Raw genomic sequence first — 25,356 nt, 5'->3', positions numbered from 1 at the left:
CCGCTCCCGGCCGCGGACGACGGCCGCCTGCGCGTCGCGGTCACCATCGCCATGCCCGCGCCCCCGCGCCCCCCGCGCAGCAGCAGCGGCGACGCGGAGAAAGCCCCCAGCGCAGAGGAGCCCGCGCCGCTGTGTCTCGGCGTCGCGGACCTCCCCTGGCGCGCAGATGTAGACTTGCCGAGCGAGAAGCTGTAGGGCCCGTAGCACGTACCTGTCCCGTCCGCGTTCCCCGTTCCCCGTTCCTTGGTCCCCTCTCCTGTCGCATTTCTGGTATACCGTATATTGCCGCTGACGTTTTTATTCATGAATGTTACGCTTGCGCACGACCACACGAATATCGGCCGCAGCGGCGTGGCGCGAGTAGTAGTATTGCGAGTGCACACACCGGAGACATGGCGTTTCCCTCATAAATTTATGAAACATACTAGGTTTTGTATTGTTACTAATGCAACCAAGTAAACTAGCTATAAACATCTAGAATTATATTGTAATCTAATTCACTATTTAGGATAAAGATACATTACATACTGTGATTGAACCATTCTCATTGGTTCCTCTCAAATTCACAAGGCTTGCATATTCTGAATATAACTTGCAAGTTTGTGGCTACTTTATAATCTGTCGGCAGCTTATTTGGCTACATTGGTCACAATTAGAAAACCCATATGTGACGTAATTTGCCTGTCGCCAGTGGTCTCGTGTCTACAGTGTTTGCGCCTCCGAGTCATTACAAGGAACGGCGCCCTTCCAACCGCGCTACCGCAACGTGAAACCCCGGTGAGTGCGAAGGAAGCAAATTCGCCTCGGGGGCACTGAGCCCTGTGACCTGGAACTGGCATCGCATTTCACCTCGCAGCCCACCAAGAACGCGCATGGGGCGGCCTCGACCGGCCATATTAAATTACCTGATACATTAGGGGACCGCGTAGCGATAGCGTTAGACCCAAGACACCAACCGCGCGCCGAAAGGACAGACTCCCGCCCCCGCGGCTCACGGATTCCACATCTTGCTCTTCACCCACTCGAGCAGCTGGTCGTCCCACAGCGTCCTGACGTCCTCGTTCCGGTCGACGCCCTAGACGCGGCCGCGCGCTCGTCAGTCATGTATGCACGGGGAGGGGGGGGGCCACGGGGGACGGCACGTACCGCACGCTGCGCGGCGCGAATGACCTTCGCGGCGATCTGCGCGCTGATGTCGCGGATGCGCTCGACGCGCGGGTAGACGAGGTCCTGCGCGCGCTCCTCCGCGGTGAGCGAGTCCGCGAGGCCGAGCGACGACGCCTCCACCATGCTGTCCGTCACGGCCGACGCGCGGGAGAGGATCGCGCCGAGCCCGAGTCCTGTGGCGGGCATGGTCAGCACGACGGTGCATCGGCGCGGAGCAGAGTGGACACGTACCTGGGAAGACATACATGTTGTTCCCTGGTTCGGGGAGGAGGGTCAGCGGGACACGGGCGGGCGCCTGACAGCACGCGGCGCACCTTGTCCTGGCTGCATCAAGAGGCCGTTGTACTCCAGCGGCTGGTACGGAGACCCCGACGCGAAGATGACGCGGCCCTGGGACCACGCCACCGCATCGCTGTACTCGCACTCCGAGAGCCGCACGGGATTGGAGAGGGGGAAGACGATCGGCCGGGGGTTCAGCGCAGACATCGTCTCGATGACAGACTGGTTGAACGCGCCCTGTGGAGCACCACCGCCGCATCAGCGAGCCGCCGCCGCACCGCCAGCAGCAGAGCGCACCTTGATCGTCGACAGCCCGAGCAGCGCCGTCGGCTTCACGTGGTTGACGATGTCCGTCAGGTTCGTCATCGGCGGGCCAGAATAGTCCGGTCTCGAAAAGTCTGCGCCGCACGCCGGCGTGAGTGAGTGCGCTGATCGCCCAAACCAGACGGGCCGGACTCACACTTCTTGTGCTCCGCCATCGGCCCGCGCGCGTCGAAGACCAGCCCCTGCGAGTCGACGAGCCATATCCGCCGGCGCGCCTCCTCCGTGGAGAGCCCCTGCAGGCGGAAAAAGCTCATCAGCTGCGTCGCGACGCCCACGCCCGCGGAGCCCGCGCCGAGGAACAGGATGCGCTGGTCCGCGAGCGCGCGCCCGGACGCGGCAGATGCGAGCCGCGCCGCGTTGAGGAAGCCCGAGAGGACGACCGCGCCGGTGCCCTGGATGTCGTCGTTGAAGAGCGGGTAGCGCTCGCGGAAGCGCGCGAGGTACGCGAACGCGCTGTCCGTCGAGAAGTCCTCGAACTGCACGAGCAGCTTCGGGAACGCGGCGGCCATCTCGCACATGAACTCCTCCATGAACTCGGTCATCTCTTCTGGAGAGACGCGTGGCTGCCGCAGCCCGAGGTAGAGCGGGTCATCGAGGAACTGCTGGTTGTTCGTCCCGAGGTCGAGGCAGATGGGGATGGTAGACGTCGGCCGGATGCTGGGGATGGTGAGCGGCTGGGCGGGGGATCTGGCGCGCGAGAGAGGCTTACCCCGCACCCGCGACGTAGAGCGACAGCTTTCCGATGGAAATGGGCATTCCGTTCAAACCGAGGTCGCCCAGACCGAGAATTCGAGAACCTGGGTATCGTTAGCGCGCATATATGCATCTAGATCTGTCACGACTTGCCGTCGGTCACGACCGCAATCCTTGCTTCGTTGATTCTTGGCCAGTTCCTCAGTACTTTGCCGATGTTTCCCTTGTCTTTTATGGATACATACTGGCAATTTTTGTCAGGTTATGGGGGAAAAAATCGTCTAATGACTCACCAAGCCTTCTGGTTTTCGGTAGATATGTGAAAATTGTAGGCATGCGTCGCCTACTGTAGGGGTGTAGATGAGGGGTGTGATTTCCTTGGGAATAAAGTTCAATACCCCGTTGCACGATTACATTTTGGAAGCACGCACTGGCATGTTCTCCATGCACAGCTTGTAGAATGTCCGGTGGTCTGCATCCTTGAGTTGCGTGAGGTAGATATACTTTTCGATGCTCTTGTCTTTTGACCGGAGCTGCTTCAGACAGCGCGTGAAGTGCACGGAGTCATCCAATGCGGGCGGAACGAGTCCCCGTGGTGGCTTTGGTGGTGCTATCAGTAGACACCGTGAGGACACGCAGTCTCCGCGTAGAGCGGGTCGCGACATACCTTGAGGAACGACCTTTATTTTCTGCACGCCATTCACCCACACGGGATTAAGCACTATGGTCATGTTAGATGTACTGAGAGCGGGAGAGTTTTCGAGGACAAGGATGAGATTGACCCCGGAGAACAGTCAGAGGTATATATCATCGCAGCGCAAGACTGACAAACGATCTCAGGCATACTAGTTGAATGATGACAACTCTTTCCCGGACGAAGTCGTATCTGAAACATCTTTTTCCCTCTCTCCCAGCAGACGTCGCGTAGCAACACACACTCAACCTGTCTTAGACACCCGCCTTGGACAGATACTAGGGATGGGCCACTCACCCTGCTTTCTCACGACGTTCATCACGTCCCTTTGAGTGTTTCGGATGGCCTTTACAAACAGAGGCAGTGGACAGGAGACACAAGACCGGACGGACAGCGTTGCGGAGGGCCTGTCGCGGTGGTAAGTATTATACTCATATCACTACTGTTTATCCGTGACGGCGACCATGAGTCATATCGCGGTCAGCCCATGTTTCACTGGCAGGCCGTCGCGAGCTTGAGCAGTGGGAACAAGTAAAAAAGGTATGTTCGCCTTCCCGACGGAACTGTACGGATGACTGAGCGGTGGGGAAGGAACGCCTTTGGGTTGCGAGCACAGTCACGTACGATCTCACGCCAGACGCGCGGTCGCTGCATTATTGCTGGCACGACAGGGCGGGACGAACCGGCGAGGCTGGTAGCGCGGGCAGACCAGCAGCGGACTAGCAGCGACACCGCACTCTCGAGCTCTCTTCCCCTCGCTGCGATATCGAAGCTGCCAGGACGCTGGGCCGCGGCTTCTGAACTGGCGATTCCATCATGGTCACGTTCTCCCGTGCAGTCGCTCTAAGCACCTCGCGGGCTCTGGCTCTGAAATCCTCGGTCTTCTTGCCCAGCGTGGGTCCAGCTCGGTCTTCTCACAGCTACTTGTGTCTTATTCCTCGCTAGGTCGTTGAATTGCTCCCGGCGGGGAGGCGAGCAGAGCCAGGCAAGACGGCTGTTCCACTGATGGGCATGACTTGCGGCGAGCAGAGTGAGTAGCATGGGCAGCAGGTAGCATCGGAGGTGAGGTACGACAAGTCCATGATATCGCATGAATTTATGCGTGCTAGAATCGAGGCGGGGTGCAACATTGTCTTGGGCGACGATCTCAGGCCACCCTCTCGGCCCGCTCCAATCGACTCCGAATCAGATTCCATTCAGCTTGGAGCGCGTCTTTCAGTCGTGGTACGCGCTCTCCCGAGAGCACATGTATATCTCCCCTGCCCGCACGCCCGCGGTCTGCTCCTCTTGCCCCCATGTCGACCGTCTCCGCTCCCGGTGTGGGCGGCACCTTCGTCCTCAACTCGGCCAATGGCCCGCCGCTCATTCTCGTCTTTGTCGCGTCCGGTCTCCTGGTGGGCGTCGTGCTCTCGATCCTCGTCCTTAAGCGCATCTACCCCACCATGAACTTCACCACTCGCACCCCTCGGAGGCGCCGCGAGGTTCGGCTGGGGGAGAAGCCCCGCATATGGGATGTCCACGTCTCCCCGTACAGCCGCAGTGTGGGGACGGAGGGCCTCGGTCCTGGGGGATGGCACGCGCTGATGGTACGTCGTGCGCTTCTGCGTTGCAGTGGGCTTACGGGGCGATGAGGATGCGCATATAGCCACTGGCCGCCTCGTTTGTTACAGAACAGACGGATGTTAAGCCTCCCCCTCCCGAGCAGCCCATAGCGCCAGTGCCAGCATTATCTCCATTCCGCCGTCAATGTCACCATCTCCTGCACCTCTACCGCACGCCTCGTGTTCCCCGAGAAGAACTCCTTCCTACCTCAGCGGTGGAGCCACCACCCCTCCCTTCCCGTCTACAGGTTGCCGTCGTGGTCGCCCTGCCTTCGCCGTGCATCGCGCGACCGTATTCGCTGTGCTCCGAGGACAGCGGGGCCAGCTCGTCGTGCTCTAGCCCACGCCCGGATAGTTTACAGGAATACTGCCTTGGGATCACAGAAGTGGCCGATATTACGCCACCATTGCTATCTGATATCCCCGACGGTGCGGGCGCCGAGGATTAGAAGGCGGTTTGCATGTGGTCTGCGCCCGCAGGCGGCGGCCGCTGCGCCGCGTTGCACATGCACCCAATTTACGACGCTTATGGTACGCACGCCCAGGATTATGCAATAGAGAAGGAGACGTATTGAATGCGTATAAATACAGATGGCTGTAACGTCCGCGCCAAAAGCGCATGTAGCACGTACTGTTGTACAATAGTTGAATCGACGGACGAGTCCATGTGTAGCGCAGAATGCCAAGTTCAGTCCCACGAAACTCGAATGGTATCGAGAAAATCCAGTGCAGTACAAGATAGATTCCCATGAAAGAGCCAAGCCTCCATTTAGCGGTGCGTTCTACCACCTACCAGAGCTTGCCGAACACACTTGCCCGTGTTGAGGGAGCGACGCCGCCGAGCAGCATCCCCACGCCTTCCTGGATGGCCGCGCTGACAGGCCGTATGGGCGCCGAGTCGAAAACGTGTGGGCACGGTTGGGTGAGCGGCGCTGGGGCGAGGCGCGGATGGTCCAGCTCGCGCTCGTACATCGATGGCTGGCGCGGACCTTCAGCGAGCGTGGTGTACTGTGGGGTGTCGAACATCTGTCGCGCAGCGCGCAGACGAGTCAAGATCTGGCGTTGACATGGGGTGTGATCGGTCTAGGATACGGATATCAGACACGCGGTGCGACGGACCTGTTCGTACAACACGATCTCGCCATCGAGATGGTCCTTTGCGATGGCTTGGAAGTCGTCAACCTTTTGCGTATGGTAGGTGTCCATCTCCGCCATCGTCGTGTTCAGGACGGTCTCGCAGCGCGCAGCCGTCTCTTCATCTTCCTGGCCACACGGTCGGTCAAATGTGTCGTAGTCATGAGACGTGCACTCACCTCGCCTTCTCGAATCGCCTCGTTATATCGTGAAAGCGTGGATTTATGGGTATCGATCACCGGCTGATACGCTTAATTATGAGTCCCAGGCGGCGTAGATAGCAGCCAGGACATACTGCGAAGATGGTCGCGGGATGTGCGACATTCTTTAGGGACTCGTGAGTCGCGAGCTGCGTTTTTCTAGCCTGGTGGTATGGACATTTAAGGTCTAATACTTTAACCTTGACAGAACAGACCACCCACATGACTGTCATATAGATCAGCTACGCTCTGTAGAGTCTCGGAGGTCTTCTGTACCGCCTTTGTGAGCCTGAGACAATCTTCCCCCTCATCAGTGTCATGTGGAGCCTCTACTCTCACGAGCGCACCTTCGCAGTTCTCTCGCCAGCACCATGCACCATCCCCATTAAGAAGCCCTTTCGTTCTGCTTTCGTCCTCTTCCTCCTCCTCTATGCTACCCCCATTTGAAGTCGACGCGAGAGGTTTGGAGGTGATCAGCGATAAAAATGAATATGAAAGCAGCCGCTCGGCCTTCGACATTTCTGTAAAGCAAAACATATCAGCCGCTATGTTTGTGGATCCTCACCAGACACTCACCTATTCGTGCCTCTCGAATCTTACCGAAGATGTTCCTCAGCCCTTGCACGCCCTTGCCTGCTGCCCGCGTATGGCTCACAAACTTATCTACCGTCTCAGAAGCTTCATCGGCGTCGAGGTTGAATGCAGGATGATACACCTCCGCATAAAACGACGGGCCTTTTGGCGGCAGCGAGAGGTACTGTGGCAGCTGCCGCTTCCATTCCTAGCAGTATGTCCTAGTCAATGTACCCAACTAGACGGTGTCAAAAAAAGGATACCCACCACATCGCTTTCGCAACCGAGAAAGAAGGTCAGCATCTCCGCATATCGCGCGACTGGATGGCGCACGACGCGATTAATATACCGTTCGAGATCGCCGCGCCGTGCTTCGACGAACTCGTCGTTGAACCGTCCCGCGTATTGTTTCTCCGGCAGCGGTGGGAGAGCGATTCCAGGCAGTCGCCGCGACAGTGCGGTGTGCAGCACCACAAAATGCGAGAAGCGCCGTTGAACGGTGATGCTCGCGGGCCTGCTGTCCTTGTCCGTGTCTGATTCTGTCTCTGAGTCCGACTCAGGTTCGGATCCAGCACGATCATGGGCAGGTTGCGGCTCAAAGATGGAGGTGAGCGTGTACACGGTGTACTGTCCGGTCAGCGACGAGCTCCTTTTCGATGGCGAATGCACCAGTACGCGGAACGCGGGAAGCTTACTCTTCCATGTAGGACCCACATCGACAAAATGTCGCTCGGTCTCACTTGCCATTCCCAACATGCTCTGTCTATTGCTATCATCGCCATGTACACCATGTTCTGAAGACTGCCTGCTGTGACTCTGGGGAGGCGGAGCGTCGCTTTCTGCGCTGCCTTGCAATACGAATTCCTCGGCACCGCTTGTGACGAAGTTTGAAAAGCGGTTCAGACTGCGACCACCCAACAGACTACGACGGAAACTGGGAAACCATTCGCCCGTGAACTGCGGGACGAGGGGAAGCGGTTGTGAACCGCGAGAAGGCGAACCGCGGGGTGTGATGGACGATCCTGATGCCTCTCGCCTTGTTCGTGACCGAGTGTGCGCGGATGGGAGTGCAAACCCAGGTAGAAGCGCGAAGTCGGCAGTAAACTGGGTCACGAAGTATATAAAGTTGTGGATCATCAGTTGGAAAATTTATGGGAGAGTAACTGGTTGCTCACAGTGTAGTACGTTTGTGGCAGCAAGCCAACCTCACCTTGCCGCCCCTCGTCGCCTTCCTTCCGAGATTTCGTGATCTTTACGAGACTCCAACCGTCCCCCACATCCTCTTTTAGCACTTCCAGCTCGTCCCCAGCTTCCACACAAGCGAGCTCTCGGAATTCTGGCTTACCCTCAAAAAAGTATAGAGCACGCGCGGGGCGGCCTGGCTCGTTATCGGCATCCGGATCTTCATCGCTATCGCCGCCAGGCTCCTCATCGGACAAGGACTTCGCATTGGTTTCGACAACAGGATGTAGTAGTGTCTCGGGAGTCGACGCCAAAGACACAGTCCAAGCGGCGGACGTATTGAGACCAGAATCAAACTCAGTATCCGAGAGGGTTCCTGAACGAGGGGACGAGGAAGGCAGCAAAAAAGTAGCTATGTTCGAAGACACTGGGGAAAGCGGGCGCACGGGAGATTGCTTGGCCATGGCGGCCAAAAGAGACAGCGGTAGCAAGTACAAGTATACGTAAAGTTCAACTGTTGGAACTATATAATCGGAAGGTGGTTACACGATGTCCTCACGGCAAAACAGCAGGCGGTGGCTGATACATGGGGAGCAGAGTGTGGAGGAATTAGATATGTTGGTGGTGAAGCATAGGATGCAGACTCCTTGGACTCAGAACTACTGAGACTCAGAGTCGTCAAAATGGACTCTTGTGCCCTAGCACCACGTGATGAGTTATCGACATTGACCCGGAACCGTAGCCACTGCTTGGTTACTGCGCTCAGGTCCAGTAAGACAAAGCAGAAGGCACACCATACGCACTCCTAGCTCAGCACCCAACTCGCACCACCGTGGGCTTAGAAGAGGCACGCAAGATACAAGACATCCAAGCGAAAGTAATAGCATTGCGAAGCACATCAAGACAGATCTCGAAATGATGTTCATAGTCATCTACCCAACACGTCGATGCACTAGGTAGATGGCATCAAGCGCCACTACACCGTCCGTCTCTCTTGCAGAAGCCAAGAGATTCGCAACGGTGCGGTAGTATTTACCATCTACAATCATTCCTAGAATGATGTACCCGACGTGTCCAACTCGACACCTATGTAGACTTGAGAGTCTCTACGAAAATCTAATGAAAACACGTGAGACAGCTCAGAATGTCCACATACTGCAACTCACCTCTTGGAGAACTTGCGAGGCGATGAATTCGCCCTAAAATGAAAGCAGTGCTGAACAAGGGGTTTGTATAGTATAATTCTAGTGTACTTCCGGGGGTGTAATGTGAAACCGATAACGGAAGCATGCTCTCTTGATGTCCCACATATTGTTGCCTGCTACAAGTAACGAAAACCAGAGTTAAACACGTACCCATTTCCAGCCGCTATCTTTCATCCTCGTCGTCACTTATCATCAATATGGTTGCCTCCCTAGATGTCTCCGGCCACCTTGTCCTCCACGTTTGCGGAACAGGTCGTCGGCTGCTTTGTTGCGAAACGGATGAAACAGGAGAAGGAGTTCTGGCTGTCTGCGAATCCATCGCGGGGTTGTCCTCCATGGCACTGTTCGCCTCTTTAGCGGCTTCCCCAGCTTGAGGTAGAGATCTGGAACTACGCTTACCGACTCCGCTCGCGGAGGACTCTGAGGATTTGGTCCTTCTCCTCTTTCGATCGCACTTCACCAAGCTTAGCCATCAATGCCTTGGTCTCCGCAATATACTGTTCTAATCGTTGTTGTTTAGCAGCCAGGGCCATTTTCTCTGCCGATGACGTCCTCAAAGCAGGAGCAAGAGCAGGAGTAGAAGTAGAAATAACATCGGGTGCACATATGGGGGTGGGGGCAGGTGTAGAGATAGGTGTAGGAGGATGAATGGTTTGAAGCGTTTCCGTAATGAAAGAGACGGCTAGCTCATCCAAAGTCACCTCTGAGCGTGTCAAGGAAACAGACGCCTTGATCGTTGGATCCCGCGACTCAACCGCACAATCCCTGGGGGGAGCTTGAATCATAACGGGGGTCGAAATCGGAGTAGTGACTTCCAAAGTTGATGACGACAGCAGAACTGGTGTAAAGGTACTACCATACATGGCGTCTTCAGGCTCTGAATCAACGGACTTTGGGATACCTGTCGCAGATGGAGGTCGCGTTGCAGGCAAACTTGTCGTAGAAGAGCGATCACTGCGTGTATCTTCTGGAGCAGATTGTATTCCAGACGATTTCAATCCAGTAACTCCGTGTACAAAGGGATGGAGAGGTAAATGGGAGTGTGTGTTACGAACAGGAGCGCCTCCACCATTGTTTGCCTGTTTCAGGGCGAGTTCGAGCTTGGCGCGAGCAATATGTTTCTCCAATGCAATCTGACGATCCAGAAGTGCCTGCTTCGTGAGACCGAAAGTCCTGAAAGGTTCATCATCTCTCGCCTTCTCGTAGAGTGGAGGACTGATGCTTTTCACGCCCGGGACCAGCGATCGGGAAGGTGGACCGACATCGTCTGAAGGTGGCTGCGTGAAGGTGGCCTCCCGTGCAAGGGGTGTCAAGGTCTCCTTTTGGAGAACGACTGTTGTAGAGTCGATCGGAGGAGGAACTGGCTCCAGGGAAGGTGTTGGTGTTGGAACAATGGAAACAACTGCGGCAGGGGAAACGGGATCACCAGTACTTCCCCACTCCGGTGGAGCTGGGATGTCATCCGAGAATTCAGCCATAGGAATGTTATACGAGGTCGTTTCTGCTGCAAGCGGGGTCTGTAATGGATGACTCGGAAGAGGCGGTTCGGACGCTCTTGATGAAGCAATAGAGAAGTTATCATCAACAAATTCGTTCATCGTACCAGATGCCTCCTGTTCGACGACGTCGAGCGACGCGTCGTAACCGCCATTCTCCGATTCAAGATCCATGGCTTGCTCTTCGTCCATTGGTAATGATACTGCCTGAGAAAATTCGTGGGCAGATATACTAGGTATAACTGGAACAGAGCGATCGACTGACGACGACTCATACCCAAAGGATGTACCAGTGGAAATCATCGAGCGTGTCGTCGATGGCATGAATGAATTTACCACTGGGAAAGGAGGACCAATGGACGAGGCCATGAACGCATTGCCAGCATGGGATTGAGATAGCGAAGCAGGAGGGAAGGCAGATGCGTTGGGCCAAGAAGCGAGCATATCTTGGTAATTCTGAGACCGTGACCGTCCAAATAGTGCAGACAATAACGCATCCTCGTCGACCGGCTCCGGAGAAAGAGCAGAAGTCGATGCGACCGGCACATTCCGCTTGTCCGCCGCCTTTTTCTTTGTCGCCTTCTGCTTTTGCTTTTGCTTCTCCTTCACCTTCTTCTTACCTGATACCTGGGCATCAGGTGGATTATCATTGCCAACATCCTCTTCGATTTCGCCTTCCTCGAGATCGTTTACAGCCGACACCTGAGAAAACGACGGTCTGAACCACCACGCACGAATATTGTCTTTCCCTTCTCCGAATAGGCGAGGACTATTGAAAGCAGCTTGGGCCTTGTCTGTATGAGGGAACTCGACCAGTGCTTTCCCTGTGGCGCTATCCATCTCAACACGGAGGTGCCGCTTTGCAAAACGATGTGCCCAATTCCGCACGAACGCTAAATTGCGAAACTTTTTGGGCAAAAGTTCCAGCACTAGCGTACGAGAGGGGTTCGGCACAGACGTGCCACCCTGTGCTATGGTGAACAAACCATGTGTGCCTTGAGTGCCTCCGTCCGATGACATTCCTATTATCTTTTTGGGCTTTACAGAAGAAGCATCAGCGGACGCCGAAGTTGCAGTCGCGTCCTGGGAATCAGCGGGATAGGTAGAAGGGGAAGGCGTGAGGTGTGAGTTGCCGCGCACCGGCGGAGCGGAGCCAGATGCGTGGGCGTTGACCAAGCTGGCTCCGAGGGACGCGGTCAGCGCCGATGGCTTGAGAGGAAGGGAGGGAATCAACGGTGGGCCAGCGGGAGGCGCGGAAGGCACAGAGGCATATGAGGACCATGACACAGGAGGCAATATCTCAGGCACGTTATGAGGCACATACTTCTCTGGCACTGGTTGCGCGGCAGGGGCCTTCTTGCGCGAGGCTTGTACTGGGGGTTTGATAGGGAGTGGCAGGTTGGCAGTCGGGGGTGGAACGGGAGTAGGTCCTTGAGACTGTGCTAGCTGCTTCTCTTTTCTTCGCCTCTTCTTTCGTGCGGTTCGGCTCTCGACCGGGGGTATGTCAACTTGAGGTATATCGGTTTGTGAGCTGTTGCCTCTCTTGCGCTTTTGGCCTGTCACGGCAACTTTCGGACCACCTGGAATGAATCGCACCTGGGTCATCGAGATCAAGGAGATGGCGACGCACTGAGCATGCTACTTCCAGTCATCATCTCGTCGTTCTGTAAATCAGTCATCTCCGGCTGCGACTGCCAATTGTAGGGCAGCAGCGCATTAGGTTGCAGTACCGTCTCGAGGCGAGCAAGCTGCCGCTCCATATACGCTGCTGTCTCTTCGTCGTCGGAAATGACAATGGGGGAGCCTATGGATCCAAGACCGCGTACGGTCATCGTCGTGTTGAGTGAAAATGTGGGTGACGGAAAAGGAGGACAGGGATTCAGGAACCCAATCCGTCAAATCGGCAATCGCGGAGTAACATTTCCAAACTCCGATGCCATGCTGAGGGAAATCAGCCACACAGGAAGTTCAGACTCCCGGTCAGCCACATTTGTAGCATAAACGGTAAGGAAGTAGTGCAGACATACAACTGCTGCTTGAGTGCTGCTACTACACGCGTATCCCATGTAACGACAGGCGTCCAGCAGCGTTACTTCGCTAAGCTCACGCCGCTCAAAGCACGCCGTTACAGCCGAAGCGAAAGTAGCTTCCTGACTCCGTATCGTATGCGATCAAGCGTGGTCACGACAGCAATGTACAAGCATAGTAAAATTACTTGCCCTGCCCCTCTCCACTTCGTTGGATCAATCCGACACCCACAATTACGCCATCTGCGAGGATGTCCGCCGCTTTTCGCCCTTCGTGCGCCTGATGTTCCGCCTTCCTCACAAACTCGGCCTTGATTGCCTTCGCTCTAGCAATCTGCGTAGAAAGGGTCATAATTGAATAAGATACATGGGCCAAGTGGATAAGTCTATCTGGGAGCATACAACGAACCTCATTCGTGTGATGCAAGCATTCGAGGTAGTCGTCCGCGTGTGGTCGGCACTGGCTCGGAGTGTCAGACTGCGCGTAGCACTGAATGTACAGCAGCATGAGTACACGACCAAAGAAGAACCGTGTATTGCATACCTTGGAGAATTCTTGCCAAAAAGCAAAACAGCGAGGAACACCTGGCACGTACCATTCATTCGGTCAAGAAGCACCTGAAGATACCGCCGCACAGCCTACCTCCGTGGAAACCGAATCCGGACTATTTGCAGGATTAGTGCATTGCAATGGACAATGATTGATATACCTTACCGCCATGGTCGATTGTCGAGGGCAGTCAACTAAATGCGATTCGGAACGGACGGCAACGTCACGCTGAGCTGGCTCTGTGACGTACCGTGACATGCGCATCTGTCACAAAGGCGCTTATCAGGCGGTCAGCCAATTGTCAACTCCACTACTACTGGTATTTGACTGCGAGGTGTTCATATTGTCGCTTCCCTAAATTGTACCATCTGCAACGTCCCGGAATGGCGGAACAGGCAGAGCTTGCATTCGTCAAGACATTCGTGCAGAACCTGTCTGCACAACCAGTCACCTACGCAAATGACTTCCAGCAGCCACCCGAGAATTCGTTGAGGAAGGTCCCTGTGCTGCCGGTGCGTGTATCTCCATAGTGTAACCAGCCATCACTTAAAACCTCTTAGATTGAAGTTCCTTCTCCGCCTGAGCGTAAATCTCAGGCGGTGGCACCTACAGGTCGGTGATCATCCATACGCACCCCCGCTGATTCGAGTGTTTACTTCACCACAGGCTTCCTTAGCATCACGTTTAAATCGACTAAGCCCTCGCAAGCGTATACTTTGTCTATCCAGCCTACCGATACGATCTCTGACATCAAATCTCAACTTGCTACACAACCCGGGGCACCACCTGCAGATGTGCAGCGACTACTGTTAAAGGGAAAGGCGTTGGCGGATGCCAAGTTGCTGCAGGAGTATAATGTTAAGGATGGAGACACTGTGAATCTTATGGTGAAACCTGGATTCGACTGGGATCCAACGCAAGTCTCTGTACCATCGCCACAGATGGTCACTGAAAACGACTCAATCGTTCTACTTCCGGAGCCGACGCATAAGACACGCTCTGGGCATGGCCGCATCCCATCTGTTGTGCTCTCCCCTTCACCTTCATTGTTACCATCGCCTGGCGAGAAGCTCGTGGATATTCCTCTTGTGTTGGATACCTCAAGTATACCAGCTGCACCTGCAGCCTCAGCCCCGAACACACCGTATCACACCACGCTCGCACAGCCTGCATTCTGGGAACATTTATATAGCTTCCTTGCGTGAGTGGCAATTCACCTCGACGTTTTTGACTAACTTATGATTATAATGCATATGATAGTTCTGAGTTCTCCAATCGAAACGACGCTGCACGCGCATGGGAAGACTTCTTCTGCGCCAGTAAAGGGTCAATGAGCGTATCTGAGATTGCTAAGATTCGTGACCACGTTGGCGTCATGGGCATGGCAGGAACTTAAGTCTTGAGTGTAGCTGGACGAGTGTGGATTTACGGTAGTTTCTCATGGCTAATTGTCTTCCCGTGTTGTCTTTTAAATCATCCAATCTGACTCATTTCTACATGACAAGAAGTTAATACACTGCGTGGTATACGCCATCTTGCAACTGCGAGCGTACTACATACATATGTGTGAATGTGTCCAAGTTGGGGGAGTAACATGATCGTAATGCGTACACTGATTCTGCAGTAACATGACTACTCTATACAAATAAGTTATGTCACGGACAACCAAGAAGGAGCATACTAGTCACCAACAACTTGGACGCAGAAGTACACCAAAATGACATGCAGATCACTGACCCTCAACTTCCTTTCCTTCCAACTGTCCGTTCGCGAAATCCATGAATTCATCTTTCAGTGGTATTTTTGCCGATCCAAAAGTAAAATCAAACTGATCGGATTCGGAATGTTTGTGGATAGGCATAGAGACTGCAACTGTGATCTCGAGATGGCTTGGCCTCGATGGTATAGCAATCTGGGGAACCGATGTAGTCGGAGAGCGATGGAAGAATTTGAGCGCATCTAATCGCTGGGGAAGCCACAGATTTCTATGTTGTTCAACGGGTGGAAGAAATTCTTGCGGCTGCTCGGAGGTATACGAGGGTATAAACTTGGCCGAGATGGGCTAAAATAGCCAACAAAGATTAATTATTGACGTTGATTATTGGCGGACTCGACAGGGAAAGACATGGAAAGATAAGCTCACCATTACCTCCTTCCACATGCCATCTTTCACGCATTTCTCTCGAGCGTAGATATCCCATAACTCCGGACGTTTCCCGAAATCCTTCTTCCGCTTCGTTCGTTCATTACCTGCTCCGGGGTCCACAGAAAGGTCACTCGAGAACCATGCCCGGACACCTCTGCTGATGAGTCGCCGACGCAGCGCAAACATGGCGAGCATGCCGCCAACGAAGAGCCCGATAGCAAGAAAGGCGAGAATGAAGGCAGGCGTGCCACTTGCTGAGAAGATGCTGGGTGAGCTACTAGTACTCGGGCTCGGGCTCGCAGTCTGGGAGGACCCCGACGACGTTGTGGAGGACATGGTTGACGATGAGTCGCACGAGGGAGGCGGCGAGGGAGGCGGCGATGCTGGGAAAGATGGAGGCGGCCGCCCGTTACTCAGCGAGGTGGCTCCCAGAGGATCGCATCTATTTAAGACACAGTCCGGCAAGAGCACGCGTCGTCATCTCAGAATTTGATTATCGGATATAAATGCGGCCGTTATGATCTCAAGTCTAAATGTGGTAGGTATCTAAGATCGAGGTTGGTGTCTTGTGACCGCCCTACAACTTGAACCACAACTACCGCTTCTCGCCCAAGTGCTGCGCAACTTGCTCGACTGCAGTCCTTTTCTTCACGCTCTTTTCTTAATTACAAGATGCTTGCACTCATCGTCGCTCTTGTCCTCAGCACCCGCATCAAAGCCCAGACCTATACTGCAACCTATCTCCCGTCCAACGCGCCGGATCACACACAGCAGGGTCAATATGGAACCAATGAATGCGGTTCAGTGTCGAGTCAAACGTCTTTGTGCCAGAATGCGTACAGTAAGACTTTTTTGTCCGGGTAAAGCGACCTATTTTTATATGCTTTTCCAGTAAACTCAGTCGACGACTTCTGTCTCTTCGCGCCTCCATACTCTGGCCCCAACGCGACTATTGGCGACACAGAGCGCGTGGAAGTCTCCTGGTGTCTCAGAGACGGATACGGCACGCGACTTATCCCCGACGGGAGCATCACTGGAGCCCATTTCCTCCAAACGCCCGACTATGTACAAGTCACGGGCGTCGGTGACCTGACGAGGCTCAACATTCCAGCTGGCGATCAAGGAGGAGAGCTCGATCCTCATGGTGCAGACGGTAATGGAAATCCCATAGGCGGGCTAGTCTTTTCGAATGCGTTTGGACAGCTTCAGCAACTGCATGAATGGACGGTTAGTGTGCTTCGCAGAGGTAGCGCTCAATCTCATGCGCACACACGTGTAGAACTATATGTCGGATACACAGTTTTGTTTCCGCGCGTGCAAGCCCGGCCCATCTGCAACTTCGTTCTGCCAGCATATATACGATGTCATGGGCTGTTTATGGAATATGCCCGGAAACTACGACGCTGGGGTTTTCGAGCGGTGTTCTGGCGACGACGGCGAGGTGGGTATACATTGTATGATGCAGTGGTGGTTAGGAGTCTGCTGATTGAATGCGCATAGCCCATGGGAGTATATGGCACGTCGACTTGGAAGCAAAATCAACCTACTACCCCCTCCGCCCACCCCGCCCCGTCGAGCTCGCTCTGCACAACATATTCTTCTATAGGCAATGGTTTACTGGTCCGCAGTGTTTCAAACGCAACAAATGCGACCACAACGCCGACCATGACGTCCGCGACCCATTCGACCATGATCTCGGCTACACCGGTACGTGCCATACTTTGGTCCACTGAGGATACGATAACATCTAGCCAATGCACTGTTTGGGGCCATATCGTCATGTCTTGACTAACCTCATGCTCATTTGACCGGTTTAGGGACCCACGTTCGGTGATTCAGGCATCACAGCAAGTAACACTGCCACAAGTTCTACCTTAAGCGGCTCAAGAAAGGTCAACTCCGGCACGCACACTAACTTTATAACTGGCTGGCAAATATCTCTGAGCGCCAGTGCTATTCTCTTGGGCTTGGCTCTTTGCTTTTAATGACTGGTTCTACACCTCCACTGGACACTTGTTGGAGTCTGGCATTGGTCTCTGCCCCCGCGTTTTGTCGCAAGGTCTAATTCGCTCGAATTCGGATGGCTCTTGGAGGCTCTTCTACTATTCGGATGCCTCTAAATGTCACTTTTTGGCTTGTTGTGGCAGTATCCTCTCACATGTATCCGTATCCTTCATTTGACTTCACACTGTATGATCCATTATCTGTAATTTGGTCTGTCAAACTATGATGATACACCGAACGGTTCGCTTGAGCTTCCTCCAGTTCACTTACACGGCTTCACAAGTGATGTTGATACAAACGGCGCAAAGATTACTCGTGCTTCAGAATACCCACCACAAGGCTTCAAAGGGGCAGGATATTAGGGATCGGACCAGCGGGAATGATCCTGTGAGGGTTGATCTGGGAACCAGTCGACAACATTATCACTGAACGATCGGATAAAATAGGAGTCAAGCTCACGAAGGGGTGAGACCAGTAGTAGTGGGTTTTGATGTGGTCGAAATCACATGTCTCGGAAAATGCAGGGATTTTCCAATACAACTGGCGCATCCAGCGGTGGATCTCGGGGTAACCGTCGCGAATCGTGCGGATGTTGCACTTGAAGTGTACCACGTACACTGGGTCAAACCGCACCTAGTATTATAGTGACCGAATTAGCGAATGTCCGCGGACATGAAATAGTCGGTGCATACAATGGTAACAAATAGGCGAATATCCGCCTCGGTGAGCTGATTACCGACGAGATATTCTTTCCCCTTGAGCATACCCTCAAGTTTGTCGAGGGATTCGAACAGAGGGCGCACTGCAGCTTCATATGCGGCCTGAGTGCTCGCAAACCCGGACTTGTAGACACCATCTAGAGACAGATGTTACATGATAATGAGAATTTCCACATCAGGGACGTACTGTTTACAGTATCGTACACCCACTCATTGACTTCGTCGATCTCTGCACGAAGATGTGCGGGATAAAAGTCAAGCTGCGCCTTCTCGTTGGGGAGGAGGTGATTGAATGCGGTGTTAAACATCCGAATAATCTCGGAGCTCTCGTTGTTCACGATCGTGTCTGTCTTCTTGTCCCAGAGCACGGGAACAGTGAACCGCCCATCGTAATCCGGGGCTGCGTGCATGTAGAGATCCTTGACATGAGCAGACTTGTGGATCGGGTCGTCTGTCGCGCCGGGGTACGCATCTGCAGACGCGAAGGGCCAGCCATGCTCGCCCATGTGCGGGGAGACGATGCTGACGTCTAGGCGGGATCAGGCGTGGAAACGATAACAAGATGAAATTACCTCTTTACCAATAAAAGACTCCAACCCCTTCAACTTTCTCATGATGAGAGTCCTCGTAGCCCAAGCTATTGATACAGACGTTGAACGAAGGCCGAAAGATGTTCAAGTATATCATCTACTTACGACAAGCATAGGAAATATAGAGATGGTAGCGATCTGGACAGCGGCTTAAGTTCAATGCGACTCCTCCCCCACTCAGAATCTCACATACCTTTCTCTGGCTCGAATTTACCGCCCGGCTCGATGAAGTTCCGGAAGGACGATGGCCTGCGTTTGAAGGAGCCGTCGCCATCAGTCGTCATCTTGTTGATGTCGCTCTGGCGTGAAACGTCTTTGGTGCTCATGGCACGAACAGCAAATGGGTGGTGTCTGTGATCAGGCAGATGCGCGATAGGAACGAGTATGCGTGCTACGGAGAATAAAGCGAGACGGGGAGGATGAGAGGAGAAAAGGAGAAGACCTTGCATGGTAGGAGACGCTCACCCTGCCCTTAAAATTATATGTCAGACGCTGCGGCGTTGGAGATCAGGTGTGCGGGCTGACAGAGAGGGAGACAAGCAGCATTTGTCAAGCGGGTCCTTGGCTCTGACACTCTCGTTACGATCGCGCCCTAAGTGGCGACGCGTTCCCTCTGCTGACAAACCATCGCAAAATGCTACATATAGAAGGCGTAGTGTTCGTCTCCAAACTGCGAGCAGCAGCCGACATCATATCGAAAATAACAACTCATCAATATACTCTTTCTGCATTCACGAACGCAGATAATCTCCAATCGTCTACCCCTACTTCGGCTTCGACCAATCTGCAGGACTTTGAATCCCTGCCCACAGTGCTGCCATGACTTGTTGCGGAAAATGTACGGTTCATCAAAATGTTCCAGGCCGCTTTGCTTCAACAATGAGCTATGGAAGAGGTGTCTCTTATCGGCTGCATTAGGATGTAGTAATGCAATCGAGAATCAAAGCATACTCAGGCGAGATATCTGCTACAAGTTCAACCATTCCCAACGCCCTTTCGGGCTGCTCAAGGGGAGCTCCATAATTAGGGTTGGCAGCACAACACTTAAGTTCGTTCAGCGCCGCACAGACACGAGCGGGAAGGTGCTCATCATCTAAGCAGAAAACGTTGATGTTAAGCAGGAATTGGGCCATCTGGTAGTGCACGGCTACCTTGGCCCCTATACTTCCTGGCAAGCGACTTCTATGACAGACAACTCTCACTCACTTGTGATCACAGCGAAAATTACCTACGATCCGATTTCGATCGCTCACCCACCGGTAGTGAACATAGGACGAGGGCGTGTTTGATGCGAGACACCTTTCATACCGATACTAGAAATACAATTCTGACTAGTAGTTAGAATACACAATGACGACGAAGGGCTCAGAAGGATCATAAACAGGCCGATCGATACGAAGTTGAAGGCTATTAACTTAATTTTTTTGCACGTTTAACCAGGAAGGAGGGTTGGCAGTAATGCCCCACAAGTTGATCTCGCCCATACACGCCTGCCTGAAGATCTCCTTAGCTTCTTCATAATGGTCTTTCCACTCTACGTAATTCTGTTCAAAGAACGCTACAAAGTACAGGTCGGAATTATGGGTTCAAAGACCGGAGCAGAACATACCAATTTGACCCGGAATCCCAGAATTGGCATAGTCTGAATTGGGCGCTATCCATAGGTTATACCAAACTGAGTCTTTAGATATCGAGCGTATCATTAATTAACACCAGAATGTTGTTCAAAGTCGTATGTACTTACTCCGATCTACGTCGGGATTGTTCTTCAGACTGTTTGCGATCGTCCAATACGACTGAAGTCCAATACGATTAGCGCTCACCAGACGGCATAAAGCAGGCACTTGCTCACCTGAACACAAGGTATCATCGCAACCAAACCAAGAGCCCAGTTATTGTCTTTCGCAGTAATGAGCTGGAAGTCTGTGTAATAATTCAAGGCATCCGTAGAATCGGCCTGTAGAACTTGCTTGTCGTTCAGACCCAAGCCGGCTGGCGGAGCCGCAACGCAAAGAGCCAGTGAATCGTCAACATAGCCACAATAATTCTTGACCTTGGCAGTTGTCGCAGTAAATTCATCTGTAGAAGTTGATTTTGTTGCGCGTTCTATTTGGAATACCATCTCTCGGGTGCAATACTTGAAATCTTGCTATAACAAAGACATAGTTGACGTCCACAATCAAATGACGACTTCAGAAAGATAGGAATAGGACCGATGCTTACCACCATATACCACGCAAAACCAGCTACAGCATTCTTGTAGCCCGGGTCGGTGGTCTTCATTGTTCCCATAACATTATGTGGGAACGTATGGTTGCATAACTGGTCCCAAATGTCCTGGTTGTCTTGTAGAAGCCTTCCAACGAGATCATTTCTACAAATCTCATGAACACAATGGATCCCTAAGGATTGCATGAAAAACGCACTCTGCTGGCGCCTGTCGAGGTGTTGACTTAGGCGGGGCACCCTTCTGAGCCTCCAGCGCCGACTTGACTTGTTCAAGAGGCACTCCATAAGCTGGATGGGCGGCGTACTTGTTAAGCTCATGAAATGCACCACGAATGCGTGCCGAACGTTGGAGGGTGTCAGAGATGAGTTTGGAGGACGACATTGTGATCAGTGAGGATCAATAGTCGGCGATGATAGTGACTTCAGGCACCTAGTCCTATATGAGACTGGTGGGCGGCTGCGAGGGTCGGGGGCGCCTCCGATTGACATAACTCTCGACGCATCGGGTGACGCTGGTGTGACCATATACTTTGTGAAAGTCGCATGCGAAATGTTGCCGACCCTTTACAAACCGTTGACTGGGAAGTATGTGAAGGAAAAACTTCTCTTCAGGCGACCTGTCTCCGACAGACAGGTTCAATTCCACACACAGAAGAAGACGCTTGAGTCCAGGCCTACCTTCCTACAGAGGACACGCAATAAGCCGTGAAATCAAATTTGACATCGAAGCTATCCACATCAAGTATGAATCCCCGATGGAATGCCTTATACTTACGAATTCCAAGAACTGAGACACTCGTCACAAATGTTTATGGGGCAGATGACCGCTCGGATGACTCCACTTCGTGATGAAAGCATCAAACCATGTTCACAGACGTATGCTCAGAAGCTGAGATATTCTGAGAGTCGGCATCCGGAGCGAAACGTTTCTCTGATATGCCCACATCCAAATGGCGTGTCTTTGACGATAGTGTCAGCTCCGCACCAGGCGGCGAAGGCTGTTATAAACGCTAAATGTTGAACATATAGTGCCCAGGTTCGCACACTGGGACAGGTGTACTCCCATTTCCGATCAGGCGTACGCTTTGCTGATGAAGAGAAATCAGACTCTCAAAGCACCATCATCTCCTTTGACTGAGAGTATAATCAGGCACCTGATACTATAGTATCAGAGAGTTTGCTCAGAGAAGAGATCGATGGTGAAAAGATCGCTCACAGAAAATCGTGAACATTCACGCTCTAAAAGCGCAGCTACTCAGCACTGTGGAATGATGCGAGAGTTTCGTTAATTTCTAATTGACGTGTCTGATCGAACAAGGTATGGGCAACATACCTACGACCACAAGTAAATGAGACTGAAGGAAGAAGCTTCCAGAAAATTGACTAGGACAGCGTATTTGTCTATGACAGGTAACCGGTCATTATGTGAGTTCACGGTGCGTACTTCGTAAACAGTCCGATCAGGTCGTAATACCATCTAGGTTTGCGTGAAGAGCTGCCATAAACGTCTTCACAGAGCGCATCTAGGCATAACGAGATCCACACACAACTCACGGAAGAATTTAACCCTGACCCACACCTAAAGCGAGTTGCATCACCCATTCACCTTGAATTCCAGAACGAGACAGGTCGCTACAAATCGCCCGTCATCCGGATAAAGTCATCTTTCGTTCTACTACAAGAGCAGATAGAAGGATATGATCAAACAGCCGGTGGCCATCTGGAAAGACTGTCAATGTTGCTTCAGGAAGCGGCGGAGATGCGTCTAAAGGAGGCGGAACAAATGACGCGAGCTGATGAGAAGCAGAATCCGAACACTGTGTAAAGATCAGTCTGCGAGTACCCTTTCAGGATGAGAGTGACGTACAATGCACATGGGTGATCCATCGTCAAGTGTAGTAGAACAATTCCAACGGAGGTCAATGGAGCCGTGTCGCCAAGTAAACTTTCGCTATTTGAGGAGCAGCAGTGTCAACCAGAGCATACCGCGTTGAAGAAAACATGCCCACTGATGAACGACCATCATGCTGGAGGACGTTCTTCAATCTCGTCGCATAATGACCTATTGTAACGGTAGCACGCGTATGAGTGATCCCGAGTCTATTTGAGGAAGATGAGTTCATGAACGGTGTACCAGTCACTGAGCTTACTCGAATTCTCCAACAAGTTCTCCATTTTCATCAGACCCTCTATGGACAGAAGTGATGTATGATAGTGGCGCGAACGGCTTGAGGTCAAGTTTCACGGATATGAAATAGATTGCACCACGACCTGGGTCAATGGTCCTTGGCGGCACCAGCATCATCGAACTAGAGTTCCATGACACGAAAGAGTATATTAGAGGCTGTGTTGGGCGTTCAATATGGATGTATCTGTAAGGGCCATGTACGCAGTCAGCCACGCAGTCACATTGCCAAGGACATACGAACCGAGGAGGCCGAGAAGAGGATGATATTGTCGCAGTCTCGGATGCGTAACTAACAAAAGCTGTGTCAAGACGTCTGGAAAGCTTGTAGTGATCCCACTTCTCACTCAGGAAGATGCTCAACAGCGGAGAGGTCGTCACTAAATGGATCTATTGGCAATGACAATTCAGTCTTGGAATTCAGAGGCACGTCAATAGAACATTGCGCACTCACCAGAAACGTCGTGTGGGTCTATAATCATGCTGGCTAGTATGGGAGGACATTAGATACTCGAGACATCCATGATGCATGTGGCGCATTGGTTCAGCCGCCTAACAAGAGGTTGGAGGCCCAATCGATTGCAATATACGATTCATAGTCGAGATTTCATCTACAATGCTATATTGTTCAAACCTTTGAAGCTATCATGCCTATTTGATGGGCTTAAATAACGTTCAAATTGATATCATTCTGCCCCGGCCCGCTTGCATGCCCCTCTGGCTCACATTTTTCCTGGCCGACGCTGCGACGACGGTCAGGCCACCTCCGAGCCAGGACGCAGTGCAACACTTCGTCTGCGCGCAACGCCAGCGAAGGCCTTCACTTTTACTGCGGGGTCGCGGACCTGGACTTCTCCCGATTCGAGACAATAAGCATCCTTGAGCCGCCACATTCTGGGAGAGCTTTGGCAAGCCACCACGAACTGAGTGCCGATTAGACTGTCAAAGCACTGCCTGCTTTGACATACCCCCTGGCGACGCGACCAATCACCTCTGCCACGCAATTGTCCAGACACATGCCCTTTCATCTCCTCATGATCTTGTCTATACTCTTTTATACGACCGACTCTTGAGACAAGCGCATCCATCTCTCGCCTCCCTTAGTCCACGTACCGATGCCTCTCGCCTTCGCGAGCCCGCCCATCTCGCTCAATACTGCGCATGCACTTGCGCTGTCATTCGTTGGCTCGTATGTCGGCTCACTTTATATCTCGAAGAATGCACGCTTGTCTTTCAAGAAAGTCGTCGCACCCGATCTTCGTGAAGGGGAGCAGCGCGCAAAAGAAGACGACGAACGCTGGCGGAATGACCCCGATGTGATCCGCGCACGAGTAACTGCAGCTGGCCTCAGCACTGTATCGAGCTGTGTCGTTGTTCTCGGAGTGGTCTGGGCGTTTGTCGGATGGGATATGAAGGTGTGTTTCCTGTTCGACATACTGTAATGCTACGTCTTGTATTGACAGGAGCACAGGAATTGCCTATTGCCCTTGAGACTACCCTTACTCGCCTAGGTTTTGACACAGACCTTTCTCTATCCCAGATTGTCCTACCCTCTCTAGTCACTCCCGTGCTATACGCTGGCCCTTTGTACGCGTATTTTCTCGCGGGGAGGCTGCCATTTCAACGCAGCTGGAGTTGGCGACGGTGCATTGCTCCGATTGTCACGACGTGGCAAGGCTGGCGAGACTTCATTGTTGTAAGTAAATATGGCTACGTACTTATGGACTACACGTGCTGAAGTCTTAGAGTAGGGTCCAACAACTGAAGAAGTTGTATTTCGAGCATGTACGCTAGCCGTCTATCAACTTGCGGGTGCTTCGGTCTATATGAAGATTTTTCTCCCACCCTTACTATTTGGATTAGGTGGGTGCAACATATGATGTCGTTGCACGGACTACAGATTGATAGTTATCAGCCCATGTCCATCATGCATGGGACAAATTTAACCGCTTCGGACGCACGAAGGCTGCGGCCCAGCGAGCTATATTGGAAACAAGTACGTGTCTGTCGCCTGGGTTATGTATTTTCTCACACTTTCTCCACAGTATTCCAGTTGTCATATACATCGTTATTTGGTTTCCACACAGCTTTCTTATTTGCTCGAACAGGATCTATCATTCCACCACTTACATCTCACATCTTCTGCAATATAATGGGTTTGCCACAGCTCGGCCTTCATCTAGCAATATTCCCGGGGCGTCGTACCGGTGGGTGTTGCGGATCAATTTCGATTCAAAGTCCAGCTAACACATCACGCTGTATGTAGCGATCAAGCTGGCGTATTTACTTGGACTCCTTGGTTATTGGTACACAATGCGTAACTGGACGCTCGTGGACGACTGCTTATACTGGTCATTC

The 25,356-nt window shown here is 52.7% G+C and overlaps 13 protein-coding genes across 13 annotated transcripts; 4 read left to right on the top strand and 9 right to left on the bottom strand.

Moving 5' to 3' along the window:
• Nucleotides 1-991: 991 nt before the first annotated feature.
• On the bottom strand, nucleotides 992-2,526 carry FIBRA_02681 (uncharacterized protein; the record flags this gene model as incomplete). Its single annotated transcript, XM_012324537.1, has 7 exons — nucleotides 992-1,075; nucleotides 1,147-1,340; nucleotides 1,399-1,422; nucleotides 1,482-1,683; nucleotides 1,744-1,844; nucleotides 1,907-2,427; nucleotides 2,480-2,526. 7 exons carry the CDS (start codon nucleotides 2,524-2,526, stop codon nucleotides 992-994), a joined length of 1,173 nt encoding a protein of 390 aa, XP_012179927.1.
• A 79-nt stretch (nucleotides 2,527-2,605) lies between these two features.
• Nucleotides 2,606-3,194, bottom strand: FIBRA_02680 (uncharacterized protein; the record flags this gene model as incomplete). Its single annotated transcript, XM_012324536.1, has 4 exons — nucleotides 2,606-2,707; nucleotides 2,757-2,840; nucleotides 2,895-3,073; nucleotides 3,131-3,194. 4 exons carry the CDS (start codon nucleotides 3,192-3,194, stop codon nucleotides 2,606-2,608), a joined length of 429 nt encoding a protein of 142 aa, XP_012179926.1.
• Nucleotides 3,195-4,452: 1,258 nt separating this feature from the next.
• FIBRA_02679 (uncharacterized protein) lies at nucleotides 4,453-5,207 on the top strand (the record flags this gene model as incomplete). The annotated part of the gene is made up of 2 exons (XM_012324535.1): nucleotides 4,453-4,743; nucleotides 4,803-5,207. The coding sequence occupies 2 exons, from the start codon at nucleotides 4,453-4,455 to the stop codon at nucleotides 5,205-5,207; spliced, it is 696 nt and encodes a 231-aa protein (XP_012179925.1).
• Nucleotides 5,208-5,547: 340 nt separating this feature from the next.
• Nucleotides 5,548-8,311, bottom strand: FIBRA_02678 (uncharacterized protein; the record flags this gene model as incomplete). The annotated part of the gene is made up of 8 exons (XM_012324534.1): nucleotides 5,548-5,841; nucleotides 5,878-6,021; nucleotides 6,072-6,134; nucleotides 6,188-6,256; nucleotides 6,315-6,613; nucleotides 6,669-6,873; nucleotides 6,933-7,769; nucleotides 7,841-8,311. 8 exons carry the CDS (start codon nucleotides 8,309-8,311, stop codon nucleotides 5,548-5,550), a joined length of 2,382 nt encoding a protein of 793 aa, XP_012179924.1.
• Nucleotides 8,312-9,447: 1,136 nt separating this feature from the next.
• Nucleotides 9,448-12,380, bottom strand: FIBRA_02677 (uncharacterized protein; the record flags this gene model as incomplete). The annotated part of the gene is made up of 2 exons (XM_012324533.1): nucleotides 9,448-12,128; nucleotides 12,179-12,380. 2 exons carry the CDS (start codon nucleotides 12,378-12,380, stop codon nucleotides 9,448-9,450), a joined length of 2,883 nt encoding a protein of 960 aa, XP_012179923.1.
• Nucleotides 12,381-12,759: 379 nt separating this feature from the next.
• On the bottom strand, nucleotides 12,760-13,296 carry FIBRA_02676 (uncharacterized protein; the record flags this gene model as incomplete). Its single annotated transcript, XM_012324532.1, has 5 exons — nucleotides 12,760-12,909; nucleotides 12,985-13,065; nucleotides 13,120-13,160; nucleotides 13,219-13,240; nucleotides 13,291-13,296. The coding sequence occupies 5 exons, from the start codon at nucleotides 13,294-13,296 to the stop codon at nucleotides 12,760-12,762; spliced, it is 300 nt and encodes a 99-aa protein (XP_012179922.1).
• Nucleotides 13,297-13,508: 212 nt separating this feature from the next.
• FIBRA_02675 (uncharacterized protein) lies at nucleotides 13,509-14,521 on the top strand (the record flags this gene model as incomplete). The annotated part of the gene is made up of 4 exons (XM_012324531.1): nucleotides 13,509-13,637; nucleotides 13,686-13,737; nucleotides 13,792-14,326; nucleotides 14,386-14,521. 4 exons carry the CDS (start codon nucleotides 13,509-13,511, stop codon nucleotides 14,519-14,521), a joined length of 852 nt encoding a protein of 283 aa, XP_012179921.1.
• Nucleotides 14,522-14,854: 333 nt separating this feature from the next.
• On the bottom strand, nucleotides 14,855-15,607 carry FIBRA_02674 (uncharacterized protein; the record flags this gene model as incomplete). Its single annotated transcript, XM_012324530.1, has 2 exons — nucleotides 14,855-15,187; nucleotides 15,269-15,607. 2 exons carry the CDS (start codon nucleotides 15,605-15,607, stop codon nucleotides 14,855-14,857), a joined length of 672 nt encoding a protein of 223 aa, XP_012179920.1.
• Nucleotides 15,608-15,943: 336 nt separating this feature from the next.
• Nucleotides 15,944-17,256, top strand: FIBRA_02673 (uncharacterized protein; the record flags this gene model as incomplete). Its single annotated transcript, XM_012324529.1, has 5 exons — nucleotides 15,944-16,112; nucleotides 16,164-16,498; nucleotides 16,551-16,712; nucleotides 16,772-16,978; nucleotides 17,089-17,256. 5 exons carry the CDS (start codon nucleotides 15,944-15,946, stop codon nucleotides 17,254-17,256), a joined length of 1,041 nt encoding a protein of 346 aa, XP_012179919.1.
• A 361-nt stretch (nucleotides 17,257-17,617) lies between these two features.
• FIBRA_02672 (uncharacterized protein) lies at nucleotides 17,618-19,033 on the bottom strand (the record flags this gene model as incomplete). The annotated part of the gene is made up of 6 exons (XM_012324528.1): nucleotides 17,618-17,908; nucleotides 17,968-18,131; nucleotides 18,182-18,523; nucleotides 18,575-18,631; nucleotides 18,690-18,722; nucleotides 18,778-19,033. 6 exons carry the CDS (start codon nucleotides 19,031-19,033, stop codon nucleotides 17,618-17,620), a joined length of 1,143 nt encoding a protein of 380 aa, XP_012179918.1.
• Nucleotides 19,034-19,999: 966 nt separating this feature from the next.
• Nucleotides 20,000-21,195, bottom strand: FIBRA_02671 (uncharacterized protein; the record flags this gene model as incomplete). The annotated part of the gene is made up of 6 exons (XM_012324527.1): nucleotides 20,000-20,142; nucleotides 20,194-20,259; nucleotides 20,329-20,380; nucleotides 20,437-20,733; nucleotides 20,808-20,958; nucleotides 21,011-21,195. The coding sequence occupies 6 exons, from the start codon at nucleotides 21,193-21,195 to the stop codon at nucleotides 20,000-20,002; spliced, it is 894 nt and encodes a 297-aa protein (XP_012179917.1).
• A 1,264-nt stretch (nucleotides 21,196-22,459) lies between these two features.
• FIBRA_02670 (uncharacterized protein) lies at nucleotides 22,460-23,480 on the bottom strand (the record flags this gene model as incomplete). Its single annotated transcript, XM_012324526.1, has 7 exons — nucleotides 22,460-22,630; nucleotides 22,681-22,764; nucleotides 22,823-22,913; nucleotides 22,964-23,185; nucleotides 23,243-23,290; nucleotides 23,346-23,388; nucleotides 23,453-23,480. 7 exons carry the CDS (start codon nucleotides 23,478-23,480, stop codon nucleotides 22,460-22,462), a joined length of 687 nt encoding a protein of 228 aa, XP_012179916.1.
• Nucleotides 23,481-24,113: 633 nt separating this feature from the next.
• Nucleotides 24,114-25,319, top strand: FIBRA_02669 (uncharacterized protein; the record flags this gene model as incomplete). Its single annotated transcript, XM_012324525.1, has 7 exons — nucleotides 24,114-24,413; nucleotides 24,470-24,694; nucleotides 24,750-24,861; nucleotides 24,914-24,994; nucleotides 25,044-25,053; nucleotides 25,107-25,205; nucleotides 25,265-25,319. The coding sequence occupies 7 exons, from the start codon at nucleotides 24,114-24,116 to the stop codon at nucleotides 25,317-25,319; spliced, it is 882 nt and encodes a 293-aa protein (XP_012179915.1).
• Nucleotides 25,320-25,356: the final 37 nt, after the last annotated feature.

The sequence above is a fragment of the Fibroporia radiculosa genome (assembly GCF_000313525.1).
Source record: "Fibroporia radiculosa TFFH 294 genomic supercontigs, scaffold1400, whole genome shotgun sequence".
NCBI lineage: Eukaryota > Fungi > Basidiomycota > Agaricomycetes > Polyporales > Fibroporiaceae > Fibroporia > Fibroporia radiculosa.
This window is presented reverse-complemented; position numbering and strand designations above follow the sequence as displayed.